This window comes from Copadichromis virginalis, linkage group LG15 (genome assembly GCF_057382275.1).
Source record: "Copadichromis virginalis isolate Kocher_CV1m ecotype Utaka linkage group LG15, C_Virginalis_male_GT1.1, whole genome shotgun sequence".
NCBI classification, from domain to species: Eukaryota; Metazoa; Chordata; class Actinopteri; order Cichliformes; family Cichlidae; genus Copadichromis; species Copadichromis virginalis.
In genome coordinates this window covers 4,201,540-4,213,541 of record NC_140632.1, presented here as the reverse complement: position 1 = coordinate 4,213,541, position 12,002 = coordinate 4,201,540, and the positions used below count along the sequence as shown (strand labels likewise).

Below are 12,002 nucleotides of genomic sequence, written 5' to 3'. Positions count from 1 at the left end.
TTCCACCAACGTCGCCTGGACTCTCCAGACCTCTGCGCAAAAAGACTCAACGAGGACCATAAATACTGAGGATACTTAGATTTTATATCAGTATGGCTGGTTTAACGCCTGTCACTGACTCTGATTTCATCCTGGTACAGCCTCACTGTTATACACAACACTCTCTGATTACCAAACAGGCTGGTGAGAAAACAGGTTCTATTCAAGCACCGCTGTCTGAGTGAGTGGTATTGGGTCACTTACTAGGAAGGCCATGTGACCACACAGAACCCCCTTGCATCATCTCCATCAGTGCTGTTACCATCAGGCTGGCATAATCGAGTCCCCTTGGCTAAGACAAAGGTCAACAGAGGATCGTTTATCCCTCAGCTGTAAATATTTTGAATAATTTTTTTTAATGATGTTATATCCTTGTATTATTACAGACTGATGTTTAACTCTGATGCCCTTTATCAGTGTTTGTGTTACTTGTTTCTATTTAGAGCGGTGTCACTGATGACTTTTCTCTCCGCTGCTTTGTGACAAACAATAAAGTTGTTTCTATTCTCTTGTGCTTTAAGGACACCACCCATGTCCTTAAAGTCCTTCCATATCATCGTTATGTTGCAAACGGTGCAGAATTGTAAACAACAGAGCTGCAGCGCACTCTGCTGGACAAACTATGCAATGACACCATAATCTTTCAGGAATAAAAAGGGACTGCTTTTTCATCATACCCGGAACAAAACACTTTGCAGATGATATGCTGTATGTCTGTGGTATGTCAGCATTTTTCTGGCTCTAGAAATAGAAATTCCCTTACATCAGATTAAAGCTTAAAGTGTTATTCTGTAATATAAAATATAAAGACAATTGTCTTTATATTTTATATCAGTTAAATTAGTTAAATAAGTGTACCCTGCCTCTCGCCCTATGACAGCTGGGATAGGCTCCAGCGCCCCCCGCGACCCTGAAAAGGATAAGCGGAAGCGAATGGATGGATGGATGGATAGTTAAATTAGTTAAATTATTAGTTAAATTGTTAATATGTTAACATATTAACAATTTAACTAATAATATATCTAATATACAAATTTTATACTTAATGAGAGTCAGACATATCCAGATAATATAGGGACAGCAAACAGTGCTTACCACACTGACTTCTGCTCTTGTAAGCCATTGAAATATGAGGGCACCAGCTGTTTTCCCACTCTTGCTTGACATACAAGTTGCTGCTGTATGCAGACTTTGATCCATATATATAGCCTACAACACTGTGCTTAAGCCTTGATAGAGCCTCGTTTCTTTATATTTTGCTAAGGAAACAGGAAATAGGGTCAGCAATTTATGAAAATGTACAAATATCCTTGAAAATAGAGTACATAAGGCAAAGGAGTTTGCAGAGTTCCAACAAAGTTGAAAGTCTGTATTTGGTTTGACCACCTTTATTCTTCATCAGATCTCTTAGGGAAGCTTTCTGGTCATTTCTTTAAGTAGTCTGCAGGAATATTTCCCCAGGCTTCTTTGGATGATCGCTGTCAAAATGATCCCACGCTGCTTCAGTAATGTTAAGGTCCAGTATGTGTTTTTCTATCCAGATATTTTACTGCATTGGTAGTGTGTTTGGAATTTCATGCTGAAAACTGAAGCCCCGGCCAATCAAAGGCTGGTGTACTTTTCTCTGTTCATAATTCCTTAAATTTTCACAAGATCCCCAACACCACTGGCTGAAATGAACCATGACAAACCATGACAGAGCCTCCACCGTCATTTGCAGTTGGCTGTAGACACTCACTGTTGTTACATAATTGGTTACAATTAATATTTAAGTAATTACGTATTGTATAATGTAAATGACAAGCATTATCATTTGTAACCTACTGTTTGACCAGCTCTGAATGAGAGCCTTGTTGTACGACTTGGAAGGATTGAATACAGAAAAAGGACGATCACAATAGTGTCTTTCTCACACTTTTTAGAAATCTTAACAGTTTATAAATGTTAGAGCAGCTGAGCTAGGGGGCTATGTACGGTCACATGTTACGACAGTTTGTTTTTAAGCCCTTATTGAGAATTTACATTCACCAGGAGAATAGAGTCAAAGTCTAATTGTACCCAATGGCATTGTTTTGCTGAACCCATAAAATGAATTAGATTTTCCAAATGCACGTTTCCCTCTACAGTTTAATTTAGTTTAAAAAAAGGACATAACTGCACACGCACAGTATAATGTAAGCAATTTGAAGTTTTGTCGAAATAACAACAGCAACAAAAAGTTGTTTGAGCTTCATTTAGCAAAATGAATAATTAGGAAAGTCAAAATGTTTATAGTATAATTAGTCAGTTGCACTGCTTTCGCGCCCTCTGCTGTACAGAAACACAAAGGACACTAATTGTTGTGTTTCTAAATTCAGACAAAAATATTTTATTTATTATTTAACTATATTTTTTTTAATTAAATGCTGCAGAAAAAACGAATTAAGAAAAAATAAGCCGAATATTCAACATTTATTTTGTAATTTGGCACAAGATATTACGTAACACGGACATAAGAAAATTTGCTCATATCTGGCTGGGAGTTGTAGTTCTTTTTTGCCTCGGCTCTTGCTGAGTTTGGGGCGTAAAGCACTCCAACTCCCGTGATGCCACGGCACTCACCTAAGCCACTAGCTGTGCACGCCTACGCTAAATAAACCCGTCGACTGTAATCCTTACTGTACACACTTGAATCCTCTGCGGGTGTTTTCTGCTTAACTGTTAGCTTTTTTTCCTCCCCCAACTACAGACAAGAAATGGACAACTCTGGGAAAGAGAAGGAAGCTATTCAGCTTATGGCCGACGCTGACAAAAAAGTCAAGTCGTCTGGTTCTTTTTTGGGAGGGATGTTTGGAGGGTAAGACAGCACTGCACCAAAGAACAACAGCTAGCAAGCGTTTAGTGTCAGCGGCAAAGTTGGCACGGAGCCTGTTTCCATTCACACTTGCTTTCACTTAGCTAGCTGAGGTGTCCGTATGTGAACAGGCTAAATGTTATAGAAGTTTAGCTGATTGTTAACGTAGAGGAAGATGACATGCAGCGCAATCGTACCTGCGAGGCAGTTAGCTAACTTAGCTGTTTTTAGGTTTGTAAACAAGCCAGCAGATCACGACCTCCTGCTAGACTTAGCGCTGGCCTTGAGGCTACGCAGCAGACTGTTTTAGCAAGCTTAAAATATCTAATTTATTTACTATAGCTGTAAGTCTTTCCTTTGTTTAATACTGCCTGTTATGTCAGCTTACACATACAGTGTGCTGGTAAGTTCATTAATGTCATTGAACTGTTTATTTCTATTAAATCAGTTTAATGGCAAGTCCTGGATCATGTTTCTTAATTAAATACCCCCCAAAATAAAAAGGACTTAAAAAAATAGAAAACAACGTAATCAGAGTTAAATCACCAGCAGCAGCACATCATCTAATCCTGATGTAATCCGCAGAGGAGTGAATTTATTGCATTAACTACAGTTAATGGTTGCCTTCAGCTGTGACCAACACCCTCGTTAATCCCCATAACTATAGCAATGGCAGATGCTGTCATTAGATTCATGCTATACATAAACTATGGAGGACGCTTGGAGGAGGGGTGAAGTGTATTTTGATTAGGAAGCTCCTAACTCACACCCTCTGGTTTATCTGACCAGTTCTAACCAAATAAACGTTTCTCTTTTATATCTGTACCTGTATTCATGCGTCTTGCTTTCCCAATGGTCGTCATTACAGAAGCTCTATCCAAATCTTTTGCCTCTGTCAGTGACCCCAGAAGAGATCAGCATTACCTTATTTAAATCTTGCAAACGTGTGTATATTCTATCCGGTAATGAATAAAAAATATTGTTTGTTTAGACTCTTAATGCAAAAAACCTTCGGCGATAGCCCCGTGTGACTCAGTGGTTTTTTTTTTTTCTCTAAACCTCTGCACAGATGAGCCCCAGATGTTACTACGCTGCAGTTCTTATCCAGGATAACCATTGCCAGGCTTCATATTGCTAATTCTGTTGCCGGCCAGGCAATGATGTAATCCTCTGCCATGATTGAATGGCCAGAGTATGATTACGACTACAGGGAGCTCCCAGGGGTCTGCTGGCTGTCAAAAGGAATTGAGCTCTATAGTGCCTGTGTAGAAGGTTTATTTAGGACAAGCCAAACATTGCATCTTAGTGGAAAATCTAACAATAGTGTGTCTTTACATATAGCTCAGCATGATCGTCCTTTTCATAAACAAAATGCAATGAACATTTGCACTAAATTCAAAACTGTGTTCTTGTTTTTCTCCTCATATGAATATATTTTTTTAGGGGACATCACAAAGTGGAAGAGGCATGTGAGATGTACTGCAGAGCAGCCAACATGTTCAAGATGGCCAAGAACTGGAGCGGTGCGATGAACTGATTATTGCTTATGACATCCACACCTTAAAATTTTCCACTCACTTTTGCTGCTCTCTTGAACAAGTTTTTATTTTATTTATTTTTTTGGCGCTGTAACTGCAAACTTTGTGAAAGTGCCACACTTAAGTTGGGTTCAAGTTATGCGCATAATTAAGAGTGTCAGCTAAATCCAAAGTGTGCAGTATGTGTGTGTGTGTGTAACAGTTTGGCATCTCCCTCGTCTCCAGGTGCTGGAAATGCATTTTGCAAGGCCGCACGTCTCCATATGCAGCTGCAGAACAAACACGACTGTGCCACCAGTTTCATCGATGCTGGAAATGCTTACAAGAAGTCTGACCCTAATGGTAAGACCAGGCTGCTAATCATATGTAATACTCTTTATATTCCAACTGTATAAATGAATGAAGTGTTGATTGTGGAGCCCAGAAAGCAGATTCTGTTAATCTGGATGCAGCGTTTTCAGTAATCACTCATCCCAATGGCTTTTTTAGTGGGTGATGAACTATTTCTCTCACTGAAAATGCTGCATTCACATGAGCAAAATCATCTTTTTCTTGAATGGATTATTGATCATGCATTAGACTGAGCTTTAGGCTACAAGGTTTCTATGGAAGCTTCGTTCCACAAAGAAATAAATAATTTCAGGTTACGTATCACAAACGTTTGAGTTATAAGTCAAATTTTTGAGAAAATAACTTAAATATTTAAGTTGGCGCTGTCATTAAGGAAGCTCTGAAGGTGCTACGTGAAAGCCACATGAATTACAAATGAATTTTTGTGTTGCTAGCTGAATCGCCTGGCATTGTTTTCTGCACAACTGCAATATGTTCATGTTTAATGTACACTGGTAGCTCAATGATGCTATCACTGTCCAATTTTGCGTGTGCATGTGTCTGTACCATCTGCCATCTGTTTCCAGGTAACAAGGAAAAGGTGTCATTCACTGAGCTTCTTGATTGGCAGAGCTAACTTGAAATTTAATCTTACTAACTCAAAGGTTTGAGAAAATAGCCTGCAATTTCTTCTGTCAGTAGTGGAAACAAAAGCTTCCATAGGTTTCACTGTCAGCCTGCTGTGACTTTGATGTTGGCATGTTAAGCAGCTTGTTCGCAGTGTTGTGTAAGGTTGTTTCTTTGAGCTGCATGGTATTTACCTGTGACTGATGTCACTCTCTTTGTTGATGTGGGGTACTGTCGTCAAATTCATACCATAGCTGCATCTCCTAAAAACCCCGGACAAGTTTGAATCCCGGTGACCTTGAGCTCGAGGTCAAGTTCAGAGATCAAATTTTCTGAAAATCTTGTGAATGTGATAACCCGAGAACAAGGTTACATAGGATTTTAAAACTGATACCACAGGTGTGTTTACCAGTATTTTTATATTTTACCTTTATAAGTAAGAGGTAAGAAATCTCTTTTATGAAAAGCGTGTTAGATAATTGTATGACTCACACCATTTCACCCCGCTGAAAGAACATCCCGTGTATACCGATGTGCAACACGATGCTGTGCAAGAGAAAGTGTGAGAAAGCTTACATGATGTCTAACTGTTCCCTCCTCTTCCCTTAATGCTGCTAAAAGAGGCAATCAAGTGTTTAAATGCTGCCATCGATATATACACAGACATGGTAAGATTTTTATAGTGTCTGATTGTGACTTGTAATTTTATTTTTTCCAAGACTGTACTAGAAGTCCCATCACCTGGATAACCGAAGGCCCTCATACACATCTGTGCTGTAGCAGGCTACCTCTGCCAGTATCATCATATCCACTGCCCATGTTGTGTTTATTGAATGTTGTTCTCCAATTTGCCCTTTTCTTGTTGTTTTTCTTCATGTTCCTTTAAAGAGGGTGATTTTTAAATGTCTTGTAGATGGAGCCCCACAGGCTGCTACTTAACCTCCCCTCTCAGCACTCAGAGTGGAACCTTTCATTGACTTGAGAGGCATCTGTCTGGATAGATCTAGTGTGTAATGATTTTTTCCCCCCTTTCTTTGTCCTTCAGGGAAGATTTACCATCGCAGCCAAACACCACATCAGTATTGCAGAGATCTACGAGTCTGAACTAGTTGATATTGAAAAGGTACCAACTACTACCAACTACTGTTAAAACTAATTATGGTGCAAATTTTCTTCAAGGGACATTGAAAATATAAATATAAGGGCTTTTTGTTGCTTTGTCTTCTGTAAAGGCGATTGCACATTATGAACAAGCAGCAGACTACTACAAAGGAGAAGAATCGAACAGGTACTGTCCCCTTTATTAGTATAAAATATTGGATTTTGTCAGTCGTTTTTTCTTTTTGTTTTTTGTTTTTTCAGCTCTGAATTCAGAAATTAAAGCAAAAAGTAATTTCAGGTTTCAGATATATGTGTGCACCCTCATCGAAGCTGTAAAGGTCTACAATAGTCGGCCACAACATTAAACCACCAGCCCAATATTAAATAAGTAACCTCACAACTTCAGCACAGCTCTAACCCATCAGGGCATGGACACAGGCTTCTGGAGATGTTCTCTAGTGTCTGGTGCTGGGATGCTGACAGGTTGAGAGTTAAATCCTTCTTGGATTGATGTCCAGCTGGATTGAGAACTAGCTGAGTTTAGAACAGGGATTTCAAACTCATCTTACATCGTATGTACATTAACTGCACATTTAATCCTTGAAATATCTTAATGCAAGAAAAAGAAGTGCAATCTCTCTAATATGTCCCAGTTCTTCTTCACAATAAGGAAGTGTGTCTGTAGTAATTGAAAGAAATCAGTCAGCATGACTCTTTGAGCTTCAATTGTGAGAAATTAATGTATAAAATAATAGAAAAAGCTATATTTTATTTATTTGTGTTTTTCATTTCTTTCAACTTATAAAAAAAGGTAACGTTTTGTCTTTTAATTGCTTATCTGTTACTTTATTACTGTAGTATGAATGGGTATGGGGGAGGTCTTTATTATTAGGAAACACTGTAAAATTTATGAAAGTACAGATAAAAGTTTAAAATCTATGCCCTCCTTTACATTTTCCAAAGATGTCCAGTTTTTGAGTCTTTGCCAGACCAATTCTGGCTCGTGGGCTTCACGTGTCACACCGCTGGTTTAGAAGATGGGTCGGTTGTTTTATCGTGAGCCACTAAAGGGATGTTGGTTGCTGCAGAAGGTATTGCAGCATCGACTCTATATAAGAAAATGGACATAGCTGTGAGACTTCGACCATCGGTTATGGGTTTGTTACATTTTTGCCGCTGCTATGTTAGTTTTATGGACAAAAAGGGTGGTGTGCTAAGTTACCAGCTAGTCCCAGCAAGCTTTGTTAGCAAGCTCCATTTAAACATTGTGCAGGTGCAACACACAGACAGATATCTTCTGATAAGTGCAAAGCAACATACTAATAAAATAGAGAACTAGAGGAACTGCAGTTTTTTCTTCCCCTTTAGCTGACATTACCAGCTGGTGCAGTAAGATTGTTAAGATACTTGTTTTTTGCATGAACATTCAAGCAAAACAAGATCAAGTGTTATTCACCTCCATCGGTCTGTGATTGTAATGTTGTGGCTGACTGGCGTTAAGCATTGATCACTCACATAGCTGTTTACTGAAGTCTTTGTTCAATAGTCCAATCCATTACACAAGTAGAAAGAGGATAGCCATTAAAGCAGGAACAGTATTAGTTTAAAAATATCAGCAGCTGTTAAATAATCTCTAACCAATAACAAATCTTATCCAGGTGGGCTGAACTGCACAAAACTGTGGCATTGGACGCACTCGTTATTAATAAATCAGCATTCGAAACTAATTTAGCATAGCGCTTTTTGAAAACTGTGCAACACTGGTTTCAAACAGCCCTCATGGTTATACAGGTTGCATTAGATTCACTGTGTGCTGTTTACACACTGTCCTTAGTTCCGCCAACAAGTGTCTGCTGAAAGTGGGAGCTTACTGCGCTCAGTTGGAGCAGTACCAGAAGGCTATCGAGATCTACGAGCAGGTGTGTCTACAGTGCTCTGCTTTGTATTTGTGCATGAGGTTCCTAACTCAGTTTTGACATTTCTGATAAATGTTGAATGATATGGATTTATATCCAGGTTGGAGCCAACACGATGGACAACCCGCTGCTGAAATACAGCGCCAAGGAGTATTTCTTCAAAGCCGCTCTTTGTCATTTCATCGTTGACGAGCTCAACGCTAAGGTGAGTTTACGCCTTCGTGAGTGACTCTCAGGATCTGGGATGATGAATTCTGGAAGAATTTTAACTTTGCCTCTCCGTAGATCGCTGTTGAGAAGTATGAGGAGATGTTCCCGGCTTTTTCCGACTCCAGAGAATGCAAGTTGTTGAAGGTAGCTGGATAGCGGCTTACTTTCTTCCCTTAATCTATTCAGTTTCTATGAGTGACCTACATCTCTTTGTTTTAACAGAAACTCCTTGAGGCTCACGAGGAGCAGAACAGCGATGCTTTCACAGAGGCAGTAAGTCTTGTATACACTGAAAACTCTTCTTCTTCTTTTTTAATAAGGCGTTTGGAGAGTGTAGGCGTCCGCTTGTGACTGTTTCAACTTGTAGTTTAGTTAGATTTTCATTCAAGGAAGCTGAAGGCTGGAACTCGGCAATTCTCCATGGACTTTGTATGTGAATGTGTTGCAAAGTGTAGTGTATAGTGCAGCCCGGTAATCATAACAGCTAAACTCATAAAAGACAGTTTAAAATTAACTCAGAGTCACAGAGCGAAAAGCGTCCTCGTGCCAGAAGTTTGAATAAACCAAGTGTAAACCTTTGGGGCTGAAAAATTAAGCCAATCCTGAAATAGATACTTGAGGTTGGTTCCAAAAATGAGTCGGTCCCCACGGACTCCCATATTAAAACGCATGACTGTACTGGAGGAATAACCATAATTACAGCCTGGTATAAAAATTGTTTTGGTCCCTGGGTTAATTTTACTGCTTTTTACAACTGTATAGAGGAATCTTTTTTAACCTTCCCTGTAAATTAATATTAAGGCTTAATTATAAGGGCTTCAGGCTTCAACTCACTGAGCTGACTTTTCAACCATGCAGCTGTCTGACCAATGTACAGTTTGTTGTGCAGTTTATGTAAGTGATATCCTAGTAGTTAGTTACTAAGCACTACTTAGCATGTAGCTGTGTTTGTGTAGCACATCCATACATTCTGTGGTTATAGTTTGCTAACTTCTTCCTGTTTAAAGGGAGTTTTTCCTTCCCGCTGTCGCCAAGTGCTTGCTCAAGTGGGGTCATTTGGTTGTTGGGGGTTTCTCGGTTTTATTGTAAGGTCTTTACTAGAGATGGCACGAAACCACTTTTTAATGTCCGATACCGATAAATTTGGATATCTGCCGATACAGATATGAATCTGATATAGTGTATTTTAGAATCAATAAAACTGTTTTTTTTTTATATATTTTGCTGCATTTTGTATAAGTTCATACTCAAGTTTTAAAAAATAAAACACTAAAGCTATTCTATTATACCTTAATGCAAAAAATACACTGCACCCAAAATATTTCATAGTTCAGCAATACTGATCAGTCTAATAAACTTAAACCTGCACCATCCTCTCTAGTCTGGTATTTTAAAGAGTACTTGGCGGAAATATTAAACAACCTAACTAATGGGATTGCCAACAAAAAAATATGGGGAACCACCCCCCACCCTCCGCCTCATGATGCTTAATCGATGTAATCAACTTTAATTTGATATATGTGTAAAACAAATGCACAGAAATCAATTATTTTTCTACAATAATTAAAAAGATTCAACATTTTTCTTCAACAGAATTTTCCCTGTTAATGCCCTACCTGCCCCCCTGGCAAAACTTTGCTAGACCCGCCCCTGCACAGTTACCAGCCGTCAGCTACGTAGAAAAGGATCCTGGTGTAGAAAGTAATATTAAATACATTCTAACAACAGCTTATCAAGCTTAAACGTGCTGCTGTTGTTTATCCGCTGGTTTCCTTTTTCTGGAGCAAAGTGGGCGATAAACAAACAAGAGAGACGGACTCGCGACAGAAAAGCCGATCGCCTGATCATTGATCAGTTTCATGATTGAAGTAGCAACAGGAGAGGGAGGGGGGGGAGAAGAAGAGGCAGTCGCTCCATATATCGGTTGTTAAGCTTAACGTGGGAATGCTTTAAAACATTTAGAGATGAACTTACACACTTGCTTTACTTCTCTGGGATAGTTTGTAGTTGTACAAATATGGTCAGGCAAGGCTTCAAAACAGGCATCCACAAACCAATAGGTAGGCACCATGGTTATTTTTGGAGTACAGCCTTTTACATAAAGGACCATCTAAAAAGGATCTTGTTTGTGAAAATGCACCACTTTTGATAGAGTGCTGGTGATGCAAAGCAGGTCATTCTAGTTGGAATCCTAATTTGAAGCAGGAAACACTTATTGTGTGTGCCCTTGTCTGCCTGATGCAGGTAAAGGAGTTTGACTCAATCTCACGTCTGGACCAGTGGCACACAACCCTCCTGCTGCGCATCAAAAAGACCATCCAGGGCGATGAAGGGGATCTGAAATGAAAGACACCTCGGGGTAGAAACGCAGCACGGAGGGAAAGTTTATCACGCATGCTTTCAAACACACAAACCAACACACACCCTTACACTCCCCTCACTGTGTATATAGGAGTGTCCACTGATGATTTTTCAATATTTCACTGCTCACTTGCTGTTCTTTCAGAGCACTGTCTTTGTTTCAGCGTGTCTGAATCTGGTCAGAATGTAAATCCTCTCGCCCTCACCTCTGTCTAGAGGATTGCTGCATACATTTTTCTCTTGAAATCTGTCCTGGGGGATTTCAGAGCAGTGTATTCTGTTTTGAAGTTAGTACTGATAAGAAATATTGCATGTTTTGTACAGTTATTGTTTACTAGTCAGATGCAGCTTCTTTCTTTCTTTTTTAAATCTAGTTTATTGTATATTTAAACAGATTATGTAATGTTTCTCATGCTTTGTATGAATCTAAAGAATGTACCATTATCTTAGCTTGTGTTGTTGAGATGGAAACAGAAAGATCTTAAAGCAAAATTCATTTATTACATCCACAAACTCTTATTTAGCTTCCATTTTATCACCACAGGGAGGGTAATGATATGCACTAAGTGTAGACTGTTATACATTTATAGGTAATTTTATTACTGCTGTTTATGATTTGTGAACTTAATGATACTTTGAATGTTTGAAGCTGCGATTTAGAGTTTGTACTGTTGAATGAAAAGCACTGACACAGATCTCCTTACTTCTTATACCCAGGGCTGTAATCCTGTGCTGATGAGCATCATTAGTCACTCATTATGTGCTGTAAACGTATCATAGAAGGTTTACTACTGCACTGTAAACCTTGCAAATGGCCAGTCGCTAAGCATGTCATTGTGTATAGTTCAGTGTTGTGTACTTTCACTATTGTTAGCCAGACCAAAGTGTTTACTAAAGGGTCAGTTGCCCCGTGTACCCAGCTTCTTCCAGGTGGGATAACAGTGGGCTGTGGATTTGATCAGTATGCTTGTGCAAATGGAAATTAATAAAGGCATTATATCCCATACTGTTGTTGCCTTTGGTGTTACCTCAAGCAGGTTAGCTTAT

At 39.1% G+C, this 12,002-nt stretch overlaps 1 protein-coding gene across 1 annotated transcript; it reads left to right on the top strand.

The window, feature by feature from the left end:
• The first annotated feature begins 2,657 nt into the window (after positions 1-2,657).
• Positions 2,658-11,959, top strand: napbb (N-ethylmaleimide-sensitive factor attachment protein, beta b). The gene is made up of 11 exons (XM_085431409.1): positions 2,658-2,875; positions 4,316-4,395; positions 4,636-4,752; positions 5,989-6,035; positions 6,413-6,490; positions 6,600-6,655; positions 8,303-8,387; positions 8,485-8,589; positions 8,670-8,738; positions 8,817-8,867; positions 10,839-11,959. The coding sequence occupies exons 1-11, from the start codon at positions 2,775-2,777 to the stop codon at positions 10,938-10,940; spliced, it is 891 nt and encodes a 296-aa protein (XP_085287535.1). The 5' UTR covers positions 2,658-2,774; the 3' UTR covers positions 10,941-11,959.
• The last annotated feature ends 43 nt before the right edge of the window (positions 11,960-12,002 follow it).